Genomic DNA, 19,121 nt, shown 5'->3' on the forward strand with positions numbered 1-19,121 from the left:
TATTACATATGCGGGGGGGGGGGGTTAATTAGAACAGTTCTGAGAGCTGCTCTAATTAAAGCACCTGCAATGTTTGTGCTGTGACATGCTGTAATGACAGCGCATCAGATCAGCGCCCCCACACATTGCAGGCACCCAAAAAGCTTTGTTATAATAACAGAACATGTAAGTTAGTTCAAATTAAGGACCTGGAACTACACTCCTTGATCAAAAAAAGTTCTTATTATCATCAATGGAAGTCTGGCAGACTGAATGGTAAGGAAACCCCTCAGACTCTTGCAGACATTAAAAAAAATAAAACCCAAAAAACCCAGCACTATAAACTCTGCATACTCCCATGCCAAGCCCAGACCATGGCCTGAAGAGGCAGCACATTATTTGGACCCAGCTCGCCCAATGCCTGTATAGATTGGGTGCTTTAGTGGGTTTTTTTGGTGCTTTTATCTAATAATTGATTGACTCTAATTGCTGCTTCTTCCAGTAAAGTGTGGGGGGGGTTGTTTGCTTTTTTTTGTTTTTTTTTTTTTAATGACTGCAAGCAGCTTTAGTTTCTCTAAAACAATGGTTTTCAATCTGTGGTCTGCAGACCCCTGGGACTCCACAGACTATGTCTAGGGGTCCACAGAAGATGACTATGACGATTAATCAAAAGTATGCAAATACTCACACTTACAATTCAAAGGAGTCCGCACCTCCATTTGAAATTTCCAAAAGGGTCCGCATCTCCATTCGAAATTTTTTAGGGTTCCACAAATGAAAAAAAAGGTTGAAAAACACTGCTCTAAAAGTTGCTCGCTGACCACAAGGCAAAGAAAAATGCATACTTGGCCCTTCATCCAACATCTTTATCTTCACTGATTTTCTTGTATCTTTTTCCAATCTTTTTTTCACTCAGTCCTTGCCAGTGTTGCTCTTCCTTTCACTTTTATGCTTTCCTGTTCCTAGCTTTTCCTTTCCTGTTTTTTTTCCAAACCCACACAGCCCTGCAGAGGCCTACACACATACTTAATTTTATTCAACCTAACTGACAACTTTTTCCACTGTGAATAGAGAACCAGTAAGTGCAAGCATACTTTGGCCCTTAGCTATTTTAGAATAGGGACTGAATAAGTATTCTATACACCTTCAACGTGATTTCAAGAAAAGGAGTCCAAGTATGGGAATCAATGCAGAGGGGGTTAGAGTTCCTTGAGTTCAGGTTCCTGACCTGAAACCCTCCTATGCTAATATGATCAGAAATGTTGGAATGGACATGTCTGTGAGACAGTCTAGGCAGAGGCCAGATCAAGTATACCAAGATGGCTCTTGACAGATCTTTCTCTAAGCTGTTCTTTAAAACCTCCAGTGACAGATATAGAATCTTGAGTAACCTATTTCCGTGCATATATTTTTAATTTTAAGGATATGTTTTCCTATGATCTAACCCAAGAGTGTCAAACATACAGCCTGCCAGCTGGATGCATCTCACAGAACCATTCCATTCTGCCTGCCAGTAGTTTGGTGGGCTACAGGAAGGTGGGGGTACTTGCTGCCTTCCTCCGGTCTTCTCTTTTCTTAACTAAAGATCCCCAATTCATTCAACCCTTCCTTACAGCTATTCTAAGATTCTTCTTCTTGCTTCTACCACTTGTCTTTATCTTTCTTAAAGTATGCTGCCTCAATTGCACTGGGTAAAGAGAAATAATTACCCCTTGTGTCGAGTTATCCTCATTCTGGGATATCTTTTATTTTATATTTTTAATTTATTTTTTAACAAGATCACAATGTTGACTCATTAGAATGTGACCCACTATAATCCTTTTGTCTAAAATTGCTGCCTAGCAAGTAATCCCCCATTTATACATTAGATTTCTCCTTCCTATTTTTATTGAATTTTGACTTACTAATTTCAGATTTTCTCTTCAATGCCTCAGGATCATTTTGAATTCTAATCCCATTCTCCTGAGTACCTGAAACCTCACAGTTTTGTATAATCCAAAAAAATTATAAATACACTCTCTACTCCATCATCTAAATTAATGAAATAGTAAATAAAACCCACCCCAAAACAGACTCATCAGACCCTACTTGAAAGTGAACTATAATTACCTCTTCCTCATTTTCCCAGATAGCATCCACCACATGGGCTACTTGCAGATGTTAAAAACCAAACCAAAAAAACCCACCACACTTTACCGGAAGTAGCAGCGCATTACTTCAACCCAGCTCTGCAGCATCTGTACAGATTGGGCACTTCAGCGGGCTTTTGGCACTTTTAGCTGAAGCTGAGTCAATCATCTATTAGATAAAACAGCCAAAAAAGCCCCACTGAAGTGCCCAATCTATACAGACATTGGGTGAGCCAGGTCCAACTAACATGCTGCCTCTACTGGACATACAGTGGGCTGGGCACAGGAGTGCACAGAGTTTAAAGTAAAGCATGGCTTTCTTTTAATCAATAACTTAAAATATATCACATCAGCTACTAGTCCCTTACCTAACAGGCCAGTTATCCAGTCAAGAAAACTGGACTCATTTAACATAACAAGTTCTCACCAATTTCACACTGATGATTTTAATTACTTCACTGTGTTCTAGAAACTAATGAACAGATTGATCAATCAATCATTGGTCAATTCAACTGACTTATCAAATCAATTGATTTATTGAACAATAATTGATCAGTCTTCCTGAGTTGTCTAAATAAGGCTGAGCTGTCTATAACCCTCTGGGTCTTCCCTTTCCCCACTTTTAAAGATATAGGTCCTCTGTTTGCCCTTTTCCAGTTCCCCAGGATTTCCCTCCTCAGCGTAAGTTTTCAAAACAGCCCCTGGCACGGATCTTTGAGAGCTCTTGGCACTCTGGTGAAGTGCCTGATGATTGGAAGAGGGCCAACGTCATACTTATCTTCAAGAAAGGGAGAAAAGTACAGCCGGCAAACTACAGGCCCATCAGCCTGATCTCTATCCTCGGGAAGGTCTTGGAAAAGATTATCAAGGAGGCCATCCTTAACAGACTAGTTGAAGGCAATATTCTGAGGGATACCCAGCATGGGTTTGTTGTGAGTAGGTCTTGCTTGACCAACCTCATTTCCTTTTATGACCAGGTGACGTATCACCTGGACAAGGGGGAAGAGATCAACGTTGTATACCTTGACTTTAAAAAAAAAGCCTTCGATCTGATATCCCACGATCACCTCTTGGCTAAACTGGCTAACTGTGGCCTTGATGTCACCACAGTCCACTGGCTGGGGACCTGGCTCCGTGGTAGGACCCAGAGGGTGGTGGTCGACAGGAGCAAGTCGTCTTAGTGCCCTGTGACCAGTGGGGTCCCATAAGGCTCTGTCCTAGGACCTATACTGTTTAACATCTTCATCAATGATGTGGACATTGGTGTCAGAAGCGGACTGGTCAAGTTCATCGATGACACCAAACTCTGGCATAAAGCATCCACACCTGAGGATAGGAGGGTGATCCAGGCAGATCTGGACAGACTCATGAAATGGACGGACGAGAACCTGATGGTGCTCAACACCAAAAAATGCAAGGTTCTCGACCTTGGGAGGAAAAACCTGCACCATGCTTATAGTGGTTAGCACTGCAAATGAAAGGGATTTGGGGGTCATGGTTCACTACAAGATGAACATGAGTCTTCAGTATGATGCTGCGGCTAGTAAAGCAAGCAAAATGCTGGCTTGCATCCATAGATGCTTCTCAAGCAGATCCTGGGACATCATTCGCGTGCTGTACTTGGCCTTGGTGAGCTCCCAGCTGGAGTACTGTGTCCAGTTTTGGGCTCCACAATTCAAAAAGGATGTGGAGAGGCTTGAGAGGGTGCAGAGGAGAGCCACGTGCATGATCAGAGGTCAGGAAAACAGACCTTATGATGAGAGGCTGAGAGCAATGGGGCTCTTTAGCCTGGAGAAACGCAGGCTCAGGGGTGATCTGGTGGCCACCTATAAGTTTATCAGGGGTGTTCAACAGGATCTGAGGGAACGTCTGTTCACCAGAGCGCCCCAAGGGATGACAAGATCGAATGGTCACAAACTCCACTGTGACCGATTCAGGCTAGACATAAGAAAGAACTTCTTCACTGTCCGAGCCCCCAGGGTTTGGAATAGACTGCTGCCAGAGGCGGTTCAAGCACCCACTTCGAACGCCTTCAAGACACATTTGGATGCTTATCTTGCTGGGATCCTATGATCCCTGCTGACTTCCTGCCCCTGGGGCAGGGTGCTGGACTTGATGATCCTCCGGGGTCCCTTCCAGCCCAAATGTCTATGAAATCTATGAAAAATAAATTGTTAACGATTCAGAGATTGCTTCAGCTAGTTCCTTAAGAACTCTAGAGTGAATTTCATTAGGCCCTGATGACTTAAATACATCAAACTTATCTAAAATATGCTTCAGCCTGTTATTTCCCTCTTCTGGCCTGCTCTCCTTGTCAAAATTAATTGTGTTAAGTATCTGGTCGCAATTTACCTCTTTTACAATGACTGAATAAAGGGCAGCACTGAATACTTCAGCCTTTGCTACATTATCCATTGTTTGTTCTTCTTTCCCCATTAACAGATCTATAACTTCCCCATCTTCCTCTTACTTCTAATTCTTTAAAAAAACCTTTTCTTGTCATCTTTTATGCCCATGATAGTTGTACCTCATTTTGCATCTTAGCCTTTTTTTTTTTTTTTTTAATTTTATTTCTGCATGCTTGTGACAAAGCATGAATTTAAGGGAACAAAATATGCCCTTGTTTCCACAAGAACTGCAGCTCCTTTAAAACCTCCGATGCAGCCATACTATGCTTCCTGTCTGTGCAGGTGATGGCCTGCCTAGCTTAATGAGTAGGGAGCACCTTCCTTTACTCTGGCGCTGGCCATTGCACAAGAGCTCAGAAGGTTGCGGATGGCTTTGCAGAATGTAAAGGTGAGGGTCACTAACCTCTTCCTTTCCCCTCCAACCCTACATGTGTGTGTATGCGTGCATATGCACACACACGATTTAGAAGGGAATGCTCCTCTTACAAATTGATTTAATTTCAAAATATTATGCAATATTTTATGAATCAAGCTTCACCTTAGAATGCATTTTTATTGCCTGGACGGTACTTGAGTCTGAGAAGGACACAAGAACATTAACTGGTGGTACTATACAAAAACATCACACATCTGCAACCCAACAACAGAATTCTCACTTAAGAGACAAGACTTCTGACAGTTTAAAAGCATACTAAGAAAAAGGCATACTAAAAAAAACTCCTCTAGTGAAAAAGCATTGTTTTTGTCAAGAAAAGCTCTAAGAAACTGCAACAGAAAGAAAATTGAGGGACTTACTTGTAAACAGGAAGCATTATAGGTAAAGGAGAGGACAGATGAGGAGCGATCTCAAGCAAATTGGCACGCTCATGAAGTGCCTCTTTTACCATCTTGTACTAAAAAAAAAAAACAAAACAAAACAAAAAACAAAAAAACACACAAAACTAATAATTCAGGATTTTTACCTTAACAAGTGCAAGGTGATAAAACAACTCTGCTAGTTAGTGCATAAACTACATACAGGAGCCTTTTGCTGTGGTAGTTTATTATACACTCTCTACTACTTTTTCAATATCGCAATGACATTATTTAAGGATTTGTTTTAGAACTTACCAAATAAGAAAATCAAAATTTTTAACTTTCAGGTACAGTGCAAGTTCTACCAGCAAGTTTACTTATTGCCACTGCATATGAGTTAAACTGCTAACTTTAAGTAGCACTCAAATGGTATGAAATGATTCCTACCTTTGAAAATATCTAAGTAATTGCTTCTTATCAGATCCATACAATTATATTCTCTATTGTTCACTGGGAGCAGCAAACACATAAGCAACAGAGTGAAATGTTTTTTAACATAAAGCAGTGATGTATAGAGCTGAATAGGGGATATTCAGTAAAATGTAATTCTACTGTATAATATTCAACCATGTTTGAGTATTTTTAGCAAGCATTCAGGGAAAAATTTCACAGGAAGAGGCAAGCTTTCGGGCTTTCACAAACGTTCAGTTTTGCCTCACTTTCCATCTCAGTGTATAGGTTAAAAATATATAACCATTCATTTCCCACTGTCACCTTCATAACAAATCCATTCCTATCAACAGGATAAAAAAAGAAATCCTTTGTACACTGAAATCATTCAGCCCCTCTTCTTTCCCCATACACTACACAACATACAAGTTACTGCATTCCCAAATGCCTGTAAATATAACCCAAACAAGAAAAAGCAGTGCATGTTTCCCCACTCTAGAAGAATTAACTGAGGAAACCATTTTGTATGCACAGTGCCTCTTTTATGGAACAAAAGAAAGTATTAGAAACCATAGAATGGGAATACATATTTAATTGGGAGGAAGAAAAAATAAAAAGTCTACTAGCAATTTTTGCTTAACAACGAGCATAAACAATTACCTGCTCAAAATCCAACTTCATGATGGCCTTCTGAAGATATCTCACTCCACCATGGATCAATTTAGTGCTCCTGCTGCTGGTCCCCGATGAGAAATCATCTCTTTCTACAAGGGCTGTTTTTAGTCCTGTGTAACCAGAAAACCAAATTAACTTCTTAAATTACACAATTTGTATGTAATTCATTAAAGACACTTCTCTAGGGTAGAGGCAATCACAAGAAAAATTACTCTGAACATGGATAAATTTGTATTCAAAGTGCAGCACGCTGTCTACATTGTAATGAAAAGATTCTACCCTCTTCCTAGGGGAAAAGTCAAAGCACAACTTAAACAGAAGCACATTAAAATCTGGACATATCACAACAGAAAGGCATTATAGTACATTACAGAGGCTATATTCTTATGAGTTAATTAAAGTTTGTAGTCATTGTAGGACCACATAATGTCTTATTAATAATACTAAACTCTATAGAAGTAAATCTCTCCAACTGCAACATTCACAAATTAATCATCACAATACCCTAACGAGGTAGGCAACTGTTATTACTTTGATCTTATAGGTGGAACAATTAAATAAGAAAGGTACCCAAAGCCAAAGGAGCAATCAGTCACAACCAAGATTACAAGATTTAAGGATTTTAGTACAGACTTTAAAAATTTAAGTCTATTCCCAAAGCAAAATCAGGAGACTTTCCACTGAAAATACTGAGTTTTTGGTTTGAGGAAGCTATGAAAGACAAGAGTAGGAAACTTTAATGAGGTTTTAGTCTCACTTAGCCTAACTCTTAGGCTAGGGACAGACATTCAAAAAGCCTGAGCCTGAGTTCTGTGCGCCCCATTTCAAGAGGGATGTGGACAACACGGAGAGGGTCCAGAGGAGGGCCACCCGCATGATCCGGGGACAACAGGGCAGACCCTACAGTGAGAGACTGCGGGACCTGAACCTATTCAGCCTCCACAAGAGAAGGCTGAGGGGGGACCTGGTGACCGTCTATAAACTCACTAGGGGGGACCAGAAGGGTTTGGGGGAGACGCTGTTTCCCCTAGCGCCCGCTGGCATAACAAGGAGTAATGGGCACAAGTTGATGGAGAGGAGGTATAGATTGGACATCCGCAAAAACTACTTCACAGTTAGGGCAGCTAGGAGCTGGAACCAACTTCCAAGGGAAGTGGTGCTGGCCCCTACCCTGGGGGTCTTTAAGAAGAGGCTGGATGCCTACCTGGCTGAAGTCATTTGAGTCCCGTTTCTTGTTTTGGGGTTTTGTTGTTCTCCCGCCCTGGCGGGGGGTTGGGCTAGAAGATCTACTAGGTCCCTTCTGACCCTAAATCTATGGATCTATGAATCTATGAATTGAACTCAATCCTTGTAGGTTAGTCTAACCTGACTAGGCTGAACCAATTTGTAATCGTACAGACATCCCCTTTGGACTGAGGAAATGCTGGCACGTGCCTACAGTGGCTCAGTCTAGAAGCTAGGGGGAGAGGAGTGTTAGAGCAGCCTCCCCTTCCTCTCCCCACCCCCCGGTCAGCATTGTGGAATGGAGGGAGTGGGCAGGCCCTGGCAGGACACTCTTATTAGGAGGGGTTCCCGCCCACCCTCCCTGCTCCTGACCAGCCCAGCAGGGAGTTGGTAACAGCATTTATCAGCCCATCAACAAAACAAGTCTCTCTCATTAGTTCAGGCTCTTTTTAAACTACTTTTTCCAAGAAAGGAATGAAGCTACCTGTTGATTCACTCCAAAAAGCCCTAAGCGGACACTGTCCTGTCTGCCCTACACAGACACGTCTCAGAATTAGCTAGCATACCACATTCTGGCTACAGTCTGTGCTATGCAAGAGGGGAGGAATCCCAGCTTGAGCAATCAGTGGGGTAGGGTGAGGGATGGGGCAGTCAGGCAGATGCTACTGTGCCTGCCAACACGGCTAGAGCTCCAGCTAGGGAGCAGAGGAGAGGAGCCAGCCCAGCTCTCTGGAGCAGAGAACCCCACCCAGGGCTACAATGCATCTGGGATGCTAGGGGACTCAGGTTTAAACTTAAACCAGGAAGAGGTCTGGGACAAACATTGCATAACTGATTTGGGTCAAACTGGTTTAAGTTTTATACTACATTCAACCAGGTTTATCTCAAACTGGGTTCAGCCATTTTCAAACTGTTTTTTGTGTACTGAATGCCTGTTCTGTTACATGTTTAAACTAGTTTCTGATCACTTAAACCAGTTTGTGTGTAATGTCTGTCCCTACACTGAGTATAAAGTTAAGAATGAATGTTTAGTATTGAAATTGTTGCTGGTTTAGGACCAACACACAGTACCTTCGGTATGTGATCTCATGCAATTTGTCTAATCCAAACATTCTATTCTGGGTTCAGAACTGCTGTTAAATCATAGACTAACTCCACCCCAGCTTTTTTTTGCTAATTAAAGAACAGCTGCAATACCCAGGTTCCAAAAGCCAAATTTAATCAAGTGATGTCTCAGCTATCTTCTCTCTTTCAACGATATATTTAATTATTACATCAGCATCATAACAACAGTAGTTATCATACTTTTATTGTTGCTACTGGTATTAGTAGTAGTAATAGGAATGCTATTACTATTGTAAGTACTGTTGTTAATAAATAATAAAGGATGGAAAACAGAGGACTCTTGCATTAACTGACATACTAGTTTTGCATGGGCCACATCAAGTGGATTAATTTCTCACATTAAAATTTGAGTCCATCATGGTTACTGAGGATGCAATTCAAATCTGTGCTGCAGTTTAAACCTAGTGCTTTGTATTCAGCTTTCCATGGTGAGGAACAATAGTTATTCTCTCTGCTTTATAGAAGCCTTCCTAATATTTAAAAAAATGGCTACCTTGTCACCCTTTAGTCTTCTTTTTGCCAAACTAAGCATGCCTAGGTCTCTCAATCTTTGTTCATACAGCTTGCTTTTGAACCCCTTTATTATCTTTGCCACTTGCCTCTGGACCCTCTCCAGTTTTTCCACGTTCTTCCTAAAATGCAGACCTCAGAATAATCCAGCTAAGGCCTAAACAGCTCTGAGTAGAATAGTACAGGGGTACTCAAACTCCAGCCCACCTCACTGTGTCATCTAGCCCACAGAGCTCCCCACAGGTCTGAAAATTTGGCAAAAGGGGAAAAGTGACATCGCTCCCTTCCTACCAAATCTCAAACCAGGCCCTGTGCACTGTATAAGGTGCCTGATCCCAGCATGCAGGGCCAGGCAGGGCAGCACTGGGTCCCAAGGCCCAATCCAGTTTTGGGGGGCAAGGTGGGGGTGCTGCCAGGCCCACAGGACCCAATCACAGTGTGTGTGGAGTGGGAAGAGGCAGCTGCAGTCCCCAGAACCAAATCCTGGTGCTAGGCAGTGCTAGGCCCCCAAGGACCCAAATCTGGCATGCAGGGGGCAGAAGGAGATGGCATCAGGCCCCTAGAATCCAATCCCCGAGCACAAGAAGTAGAAGGGGGCAGTGCTGGGTCCCTGAGCCCCAATCCTAGTGTACAGGGCAGGGAGGGGAGGATGCCAGGCCCCAGGGCCTGATGCAGACTGCAGATGGGCTCTGTGTCATTCATTTGGCCCACAGTCTTCCAAACTTATATTATAATTGGTGTCTTAATTGACAGCTGTGTTAAGCAACTACTAACTTAACTTTCTAGAAATTGTAAGCAGCTACAAGCAACTTAACCACTCTGTGGTTATTTCATACAGCTGTATGAATTTGGAAGGGATGGTGCTCACCTCAAGTGCATTTCAGTCAAGGTGGCAGCCTCTTATTCAAAACCTCCAGGAACAATATGCATACCTGAGATGGTTGCTTTCGTAGAAACCTGATATTTTTTCAGAGACCTGATATTTTTTCCTCATTTGAAATTAGGTAAGCAAGGCAGAAATAAAGGAGGAAACAGGTTCAATAAGATTCTAAGCAAAGCTGGGAACAGCAACTGTGCATGACCAGGGACAGAATAACTGATGCTAGCATTTGTCCCTGTACTCTGTTCTTTACCCTGCATCTCCTAAAAACATTACAGTGCTTCATAATACTGCTTGTAGAACAATGATATGCAAACCTTTTAACATCTATTAGTTTCCCCAAAACTTTGATGTCCTTAAAAATTATTACTGGTAACTTCAAAAGATCACAGTAATTTATTTTTGTCAAATGTGACTGAAGATTAATGGATACAATCAGGAATAATTTGGTAAAAACTTATCAAACAGAGAAAAAGCAAAATTTGTTGTTAAGTGAAGCATCAAACATAATAAAAGAGCAAATTCCATGAATGAACAGTAACAATACACAATTCATTAACCAAATGCTCATGATTATTTCACACTTCAGAAAGCTACTGATATGATCAAAATATGTAGTAAAATGATAAATATAGATAACCTGCAAGAATTCTTTGTACACTGAACATTACAAATACAATTTTTTCCAGAGGACCAACCTAACAAAGGCATAAACAACAATCTTTGATCTCACAGATTTACCAATTAACTTTACTGAACAGTAATTGTTATTTGAGTGGGATGGGCCATCCTCCTGTTCCTCCCAGAGAGTCGAGACCAAATTCATCTGCACCAAGTAGAAGGCAGTTTCCATGTTGGAGGAAAAGACTTAATGGTTAGAAACACAGGCATCCATGCTGTGTGCTGAGGGAAAAATGAAGACTTCTTTGATAGAAGCCATGAGAAGTTGGCATTAGACAGGCCAAAGGGAAAAGAGAAGTGGCAATATGTGACAACTAGAAGGAAGAAGAGGAACTGAAGAGGAAGAGACTGAAATCATCAACTGCTTTCAAACACTCTGCAGTGGAACAGCTTGGGAAAACACAGAAGTGCAGACATCAGCATGGGGGATCCAGAGGACCCAGAAGTCCAGAGAACAGGAAGTGCATGGTCCCAGGAATGGGGCCTTTAAGATTAGTGCACTGAGAAGGAAGAAGGAATTGGTTGTGGTAGGTACCTCCCTTCTGCAGGGAACAGAAAAAACAATTTCTTGTTCAGTTTGGGGTCCTGGAAGTGTGCCTGGAGTCTGAGCTCATCCATCCACCAGACCATTACCCTTCCCTGCTTCTCCACATAAGCACCAACAATACTGCAAAGAATGAAACCGAGCAGAAAAGAGGAGACTATGAGACTCTTAGCAGGAAGACTAAGAAAACTGGGGCACAATGGAAGGTAAGGGCCCAGGCAGGGACCATCATATCACAGAAATAAAATTGTGGCTAAGATGGTGATGTCAACATGAAAACTTTGGATTCTTTAACAATGGGCAGATGTTCTGAGAAAAAGGCCTGCTATCAAGAGACAGGATCCATCTAACCAAAATGGGGGAAATGCACCTTTAGGCATTGTGTGGCCAACCCAATAAGGAGGACTTTAAGGTCCACAGAGGATGGTGAATAAAACCATGCAACAACAGAGAAAACAATCCAGAGAAGCATGGAACAGAAGCAGCAGCTCAACTCTGGGAAAGGGCCAGAGAGCCACATGAAAACAAGTAGGTCAGAAAGCAAACTGCATACAAATGTGAAAGATATGGAAAACAAGCAAGAGGTGCTGGAAATCACAGTCTGTAAAATAAACTATGAACTGATTGGTATCATAGAGGCTTGTTAAGACGGCGCTTATGACTGGAAAGATCAATACTGAATGCATCTACCTGTTCATTAACGCACTGTAATTATGGTGCATTAAGTTAGTACCTGTAATAATGCACCGTACATTAGCACATTAGCGCAGATAAATGCTTTTTCTGGGATGTTAATGCGTATTAGACTAAATCTACTGTGCATTAGCATGGTTTCTGACTGCCATGCTAATGCACAGTAGACTTGGTCTTCAGCATCTCTTGTAGATGCGCCCACTGAGAGCTACGCTCTATTTCAGAAAGACGGGGCTGGGAGAAAATGTGTTGGTATTATTGCCTTATATGTCAAAAATATACACACTTGTTCCTTGGTTCAGGAGAAAGAAAGTAGCATATCAGAATGCTAGAACAATGAGGCAATGGAACAGACTGCCTAGGTAAGTTGTGGACTGTCCATCATTGGAGATGTTCAAGAAGAGGTTGGATAAGTATTGGGCAGGGATGATCTAGGAGTAGCTATGCCTATTGCATATGGATATTTCCCATGGGGTCAGGAAGGAATTTTACCCTTTGGTCAGACTGGTTTGCCTTCCTCTATAGCAGAGGGCAGAACCCTTTTCCTTAGATCTCTTAAGCATATTTTAACAATGTTTGCAATAGCAGAACATTGGTCGCTGTTGTCCCCTGCGTTACCTGTTGCAAATTAGGGTGCCATGCCCTGTGGTGTGACAGCGTCGACTATAATTTTAGTAATAGGTTAGACAAGGATTTATATGAAATGTTTTGGATATGAATGATCTTGCTTGAAGCAGGGAGTTGGATTAGATAACCTCCAGAGGTCCTTTCCAGTTTTACCTCTCTATGATTCTATCCATAAAAACAGGAACATAACAAAATTCACCTTGGACTACTGATTGAAATGAATGTGTCATTCTACAAGAGATGTGTGTGTTACTGCTGTACCTTGCTTACAGTCGCACATTTTCAAGTTGAAACCTCTCCAAACTCTCATTGACTCTACAGGTCCCGAATTTCACCCCTCACTTTCAAGACTTGTCTTTCTGAGGCCATGTAGAACTTTACATTATGTGCAAGAATGGTAGAAAAGTGCACAGCACCAAAGTTAACACTTTAACCCAACAAGCCAGAAAGCTCAAAGTCAGAAATGCCAAAGCATGTTCAGACTGCTATGGCTGTCTTTTGAGACTCTGTCTTTTGCTTTAAAAGCATTGTGTTAGCAGCATATGTGAGGACGTACCATGGGCACTGCACTTCAGGAGGGATGTGGACAACATGGAGAGGGTCCAGAGGAGGCCACTCGCATGATCAGGGGGCAGCAGGGCAGGCCCTACGAGGACAGGCTACGGGACCTGAACCTGTTCAGCCTCCACAACAGAAGGCTGAGGGGGGATCTAGTGGCCGTTGGGGAACTAGTCAAAGGGGACCAGCAGGCATCGGGGGAGTCCCTGTTCCCCTGAACACTACCAGGAGTAACAAGAAATAATGGTCACGAGCTGGCAGACGGTAAATTCAGGCTAGATATCAGGAGGTGCTACTTCACTGTCAGGGCAGCTAGGATCTGGAACCAACTTCCAAGCAAAGTGGTGCTGGCTCCTACCCTGGGGGTCTTTAAGAGGAGGCTGGATGAACACCTTGCTGAGGTTGTTTGACCCCAGTACTCTTTCCTGCCATGGAAGGGGGTCAGACTTGATGATCTGTTCAGGTCCCTTCCGACCCTACCAATTGTGAAACTATGAAACCATAGGACAATTATGCTAAACAAGGCAGTCTTCATCCAACACAATTTGCTGTCAAAGTACATATTGTAGAAAAATAGTTTTGTCTCAATTTGTTTCTAAGCAATGCAATCAAGAGAAACTGGTGAATTTATAAATTATAACTCAGCTAAACTTGAGCAGAATGTAAGCATACAAACAAAATGTACCTCTCTAGTCTGATGGTTTTCTTCCAACCATGTTTAAAAGGCCTACTGTAGACAAGTGTTAGCATTTCATTAAAATGGTTACAAGAAATCACCATGAGAAATATTAAGCAGCTATAATATTGGTGTGGCTGCCGTATTCCCCTCTAACGAATGAGAGTTTGGTCTTTTGTGGTGGATCTTTATAAGCATGTGGAATAGCATGACAGCCAGCAGTAAAGCCAAACCCACAAAAGCTAAAGTGAGGATCGGTGGGCACCTACGTTCCGTGAGTGCAATTCACAAAGCTCTCATGGGCAGGGCTGTAAAGCACATTGATTTTCACCAGAAGGTTTCCTAGTGTTGCATTTTGACATGTCCAGAATAGTTACCAGCTTGGCAAGACTACTTCTAAGTACACCCATGGATCCCAAATGTGCTTACATCCCCTGAGGGTCCCAATACAGGAGGCACACTTAGAGCATGCCTAACTCTTCCAAACAGCATTTACATCTGTGCTTCTGCTGACTATTTGATAATTTTTTGCAAAACACAACTGGAGGAAGAAGTGGTGATGGTCCTACTGCCAGCAGGCTTTTAAACCTACAAGTTAGAGTACTTACCAAGGAAGTGGGAGAACCTTGGCTCAATGCTCTTGATGGGAATCAATACCACAATCTCACCTCCCAGCAGAGGGCCATAAGCATCAGGCTACAGAGAAGGCCAAGACTGGGAGGCTTGCTTACTCTCCCCCTAGTTCCTGCATTCCTTCTTTGCATAGTTAATTCTACTCCAGGAGCCAGGTCATAGGCCCAGCAATGCTCAGCATCACCATATCTAGGTTCCAAGTATGGGCTGTATGACAGATGGGGGATGACAGAAAGAATGAATACAATCAAAGAAAAATGAGGACTGAGCAGGAAAGATAAAGACAGTGAAATAACAGGTGAGAACAGTAATACAATGCTTTGAGATGGATGTGAATCATAATATTAATATGGATTAAAGCTCTAATACTGGTCACACAAATCAACACAGAAAGCAGAGCAGGGCAGCGCCTTAGAGAGAACTGGTTCAGAGGGGCACAAGCTTTGTAGGCTACTTCAAATGCTAATGATGCATCTAACAAAGTGGACTGTCACCTACAAAGGTCTGTGCCTCTCTGAACCAGTTTAACCTCAAAGGTGCTGCCCTGCCCTGCCTTCTGCCTGACTAACATATCAAGCTACCTTTCTCTCTGTCAACAGGGGGGTGCCCCCCCTCCACCACTGAATTCAGTTGGAGCCTATAGGAGAAAAAATAGAACAAATATTCAAAGAATGAGAGTGAGAGTAGTCACAAACAGAAAATCATGAAAAAAGGAAGAAAATGGCTACATTTTTATGGCCTACCATAAGGAGATAAGTTAAGAGAAAGAAAATGGAGTAGTCATGATGGGAAGTCCAGAAGTACTGTCTTTCTATTAGGGATGGAAAATGATGGATAAAGACTTGGAGAGCAAAGGAGAAAGTCACTAGCGATTCAAGTTTAAGAGATGGGAGGCATATTGCTGGGGTAGATGAAAACAAAAGGAAACAGAGAGGGGGCAGGGGTAGGAAAGAAAGTAAGTGAGATAAAACACTTCTTTAAAAAAACAGTATTTAGCAAGTTCTATAAGCAATTTATCCAGACATGCACCTATACATTGTTAATCTCATTAGCCACATTTTCAGCAAAGCTCATCCTTACATCATTTTTTCCAGAACTTCCACAGGGTTCCATGAATGAACTTTTTCTACAATTCTACAATAAACGTTTCATCCATCCCTGCTAACACAATTTCCACGACTGTGGAAAAGAAACCAAGGCTTACAAGCACAGTGACACTTCTGTCACAGCAGACGCTTCTGTCGGGAGGATTCCTTAGGGTGCTGACAGATGTGCAGCTCCCTGCTCTGACTCATGGTGCTGTACAGAAAGTGTCAGGAGTTAGGCAATCCCTCGACACAACTGACACTCGCTGTTCGGTATCAAGCTCCACTTTGGAGCTGATCCAGGAGGAGCTGTCCATCTGCAGCCTCTCTCCCCTAGTACCCACTCTAGCTCTGGTACTTTCTGCAGGAAGGGAGGGGGACAAAGGAGGGGAGGTAGCTGTGGGCTGGGGTTTGTCCAACCTGAGTCGGAGGGGACACATGAGGATTGGAGCTCCCTGCAACTCCCTCCACCTGCGAGGGGAGCTCCAATCCATGTGCCATCCCCCAACCCACCTTCCAGCTCAGGCTGGGTACACCACACAGCCTGCAGCTCCCTTCCCCTCCTCCCTTGCTGTAGACAGCACTAGGGGCAGGGCTGAGCTGCATCAGCCCAGCCCCAATCCCGAGAAGGAACAGGGAGAAGTTAATGAAGTCCATCAGCTTTGAAGTGCCTTCATCTGAACCCTCATTACATGAGGGTTTATTTGTCATGTGATCACGCACTTTTAAAGCACTCTGCATCCATGCACTTCTGTCAGGGCACAGCTGTAGGACTCTTTCAAAGGGTTGACTGCATGACAAATGTCACCTTTTGTCAGTGCCCTTTGAGAGAAGCTGTGAGCTCTTACAAGAGATACAGAATTAACCACAGTAACGTCTTGAAGTGTGACGTTTCACAACTCCTGAGACAATCACCATCCCAAAAATTCACTCTTAGAAGGTCCATTAACTAACAGCTAATTGATTCTGAGGCCTCTGCTGACTATTTCAGAGGAATGCTCAGCCTGCACAACTTCACTTTATCATCTTTCTGGAATCATTTTTTCCTTAAACTTTCCAGATTTGACTGTATTCTATACTGTTAAAAAGGTAATAGAAGGGCATCAATGGCAACAAGCAAACTACAGTGACATTCTGGTATATATGAATAAGCACACCACAACACAACACAGAAATTGAAAGGAGTTTCAATAGAAACATAAAAATCAAAGTTTAGGTGCCTCTTAACTTTGACAAGTGTAACTTGTCTATTTGCTTGATCAGCTGATTGCTACGTGTTAATTTTTAGTTGTAGAGAGCACGCCATGATTTTTTCTTTATCAAAATGTATCAATTCCAGTTCTGGAACTGGCGGTTAAAAATCAAAGGGTCACATTCAACCCACAACAAGCAAATAACTCCACTCACCACAAAGGAAGTTGTTTCTCTTTAAATCAGTTCTAAACTATTTTGGTCCAATGTTTTAAACAATAAACCAGCTGAAGTCTATGAAAATAGTATCAGAAGAGTAATATTTCCATCTACTTTAATTGCACAACAAAAACGTAAACAGAAACATTTCAAAAGAAAAAACAGAAATGGATTCTGAAACCCATACAGTGCATCTGAATGCGGATATTATATTCCCTCTTGCTACACAGAACTTCTCATTAAGGAAGAGAAAATAAATCAAAGACTTTCAAGCTGAATGTGGTCAGTAAATTTTAAGCTGGAATGACTCAACTTAAAACCTGTGTTAAGATGAACAAGTATTAAATGTTTATAGTAGTTGCAGCTGTCTCATCCCTTTGTAGAATAAAATATTGTCATTTTAGAACAAAAGTAAGGAACACACATTTAACTAATAAAACCCCCCACATATATACACTCATGCCCCCATGGCTCACCTCTAGTAACAGCATCTAAAGCGCAGCCACTCCCTGTTGCTCCTCCTCCTATAATTAGCACATCAAATTCACTTGTGTTTTGTAGAGCTAGTAACTGATCTTCTCTTGCAGGAAGGTGATTTTTCATTGGAACATTTGCAGGTTCTGCTGCTTGAACATATACAAGGTTGCCCTACGAAGATGAAAAACAAAGAAAAAAGGAACGAAATCAAATTAAAAAAACATAAGACTAGTAGATACCTTATAAAGCAGGTGTAGTTTAGCTGAGAATAACTGAAAGACGTGCATTTGAATATTCAAATTCATTTTTAAATCAAAAGGATAATAATGACTAACAAGCAAAAAGAGTGAAAGGTTAGCGTACATTTGGCTCACACATCTATCACCAGGATAATAAATCGTGTACAATATAAAGTACCCAGGGGAAAGTAATGAAAATTTTAAAATAAATATATACCCTATACAGAATTCAAACTCTGTATCTCTGTACCCTAGAGTGCCATGAGAGCCTTCTAAGGGGGGCTAGGGAGTGCCAAGCAACATTAGCACTGTTAGGTGTGCAAACACTGACACAGGAGAGTCGCAAGATAAACCCAGAGATTTCAAATAGGAATCCATAGCATCAAAAACATTCACTAGGCACAGAAGTTACACATAAAACAGTATAAGTGATCAGAAACCAGTGCAAATCTGTAACACAACAGAAGTTCAGTGCACATAAGCCACATTCAAAGTGGCTGAAACCGGTTTAAGATAAATCTGGATAAAGTATCAGACTTTACTGACTTAGGTTACATCGATTTATTGAACTTCTGTCCCAGATCCCCTGCAGATTCAAGTTAACTCACAGTCCCTGAAGCATCCCAGGATGCTTTGCACCTCCCCTGCAAGACCCTCCCTCCTTTGCAGGGTGGGCTGGATAGCTTTGACCTAAGCTGTCTGCTCCAGCAGAGCAGAGAGGCATGCTCTAGTGCAGGGGTGGGCAAAATACGGCCTGCGAGGCCATTCTATCCGGCCCGCAGGGCCCCTAAAAAATGTAGAAAATTAATATTTCTCTGCTCTTGGTTCCTGTCAAAAATGACAGAAACCAATGGCAGTAGGACCCAGGGGAAGCCCAGCAGGCTCCAACAACAGTGGGGCCTACCCGGCCCCGCCCCCCCAGCCAGAAGCCCCTGCCAGGGCTTCTGGCCTGGGAGCAGGTGGCTGCCCTGGGCCGGAACCTCAGGTAAGGGGGGGGGGGACCCCAGCCAGGGAAGGAGTGGGAGGGGAGGGGAAGTGGCCCCTTCCCCGTCCCGTGGCCAGCACCCCGTGCTGCAAGCTGCTAACAGCCAGCGTAGGGCTGCCTGTGTCTGCTCCACACAGCCCTGCAAGCAGCTGCAGCAGGGAGCGCCGGCCATGGGGCAGGGAAGGGGCTGCTTTTCCGCACCCTGCGCTCAGCTTTTCCCTGGGCTCCTTCCCTGTGTGGAGAAAAGTGGCCCCTCGCCCGCCCCACGGCCAGCGCTCCCTGCTGCAGGCGCTCGTAGCCTGAGCGGGGCTGTCCGGAGCAGGCACAGGCAGCCCCAG

The 19,121-nt window shown here is 42.8% G+C and overlaps 1 protein-coding gene across 2 annotated transcripts in view; it reads right to left on the reverse strand.

The window, feature by feature from the left end:
* Nucleotides 1-19,121, reverse strand: part of GPD2 (glycerol-3-phosphate dehydrogenase 2) — a 166,698-nt gene that overhangs the window by 90,735 nt on the left and 56,842 nt on the right. For both annotated transcript variants that reach the window (XM_019522387.1, XM_019522386.1), the window contains exons 3-5: nucleotides 17,559-17,730; nucleotides 6,422-6,546; nucleotides 5,312-5,409 (exon numbers count right to left, since the gene is read on the reverse strand). In XM_019522387.1, coding sequence (XP_019377932.1) covers nucleotides 5,312-5,409; nucleotides 6,422-6,546; nucleotides 17,559-17,730 — 395 coding nt within the window. The remainder of the gene's footprint in view (nucleotides 1-5,311; nucleotides 5,410-6,421; nucleotides 6,547-17,558; nucleotides 17,731-19,121) is intronic.

The sequence above is a fragment of the Gavialis gangeticus genome, unplaced genomic scaffold, assembly GCF_001723915.1.
Source record: "Gavialis gangeticus isolate Ggan-Ray unplaced genomic scaffold, GavGan_comp1, whole genome shotgun sequence".
Classification (NCBI taxonomy): Eukaryota; Metazoa; Chordata; order Crocodylia; family Gavialidae; genus Gavialis; species Gavialis gangeticus.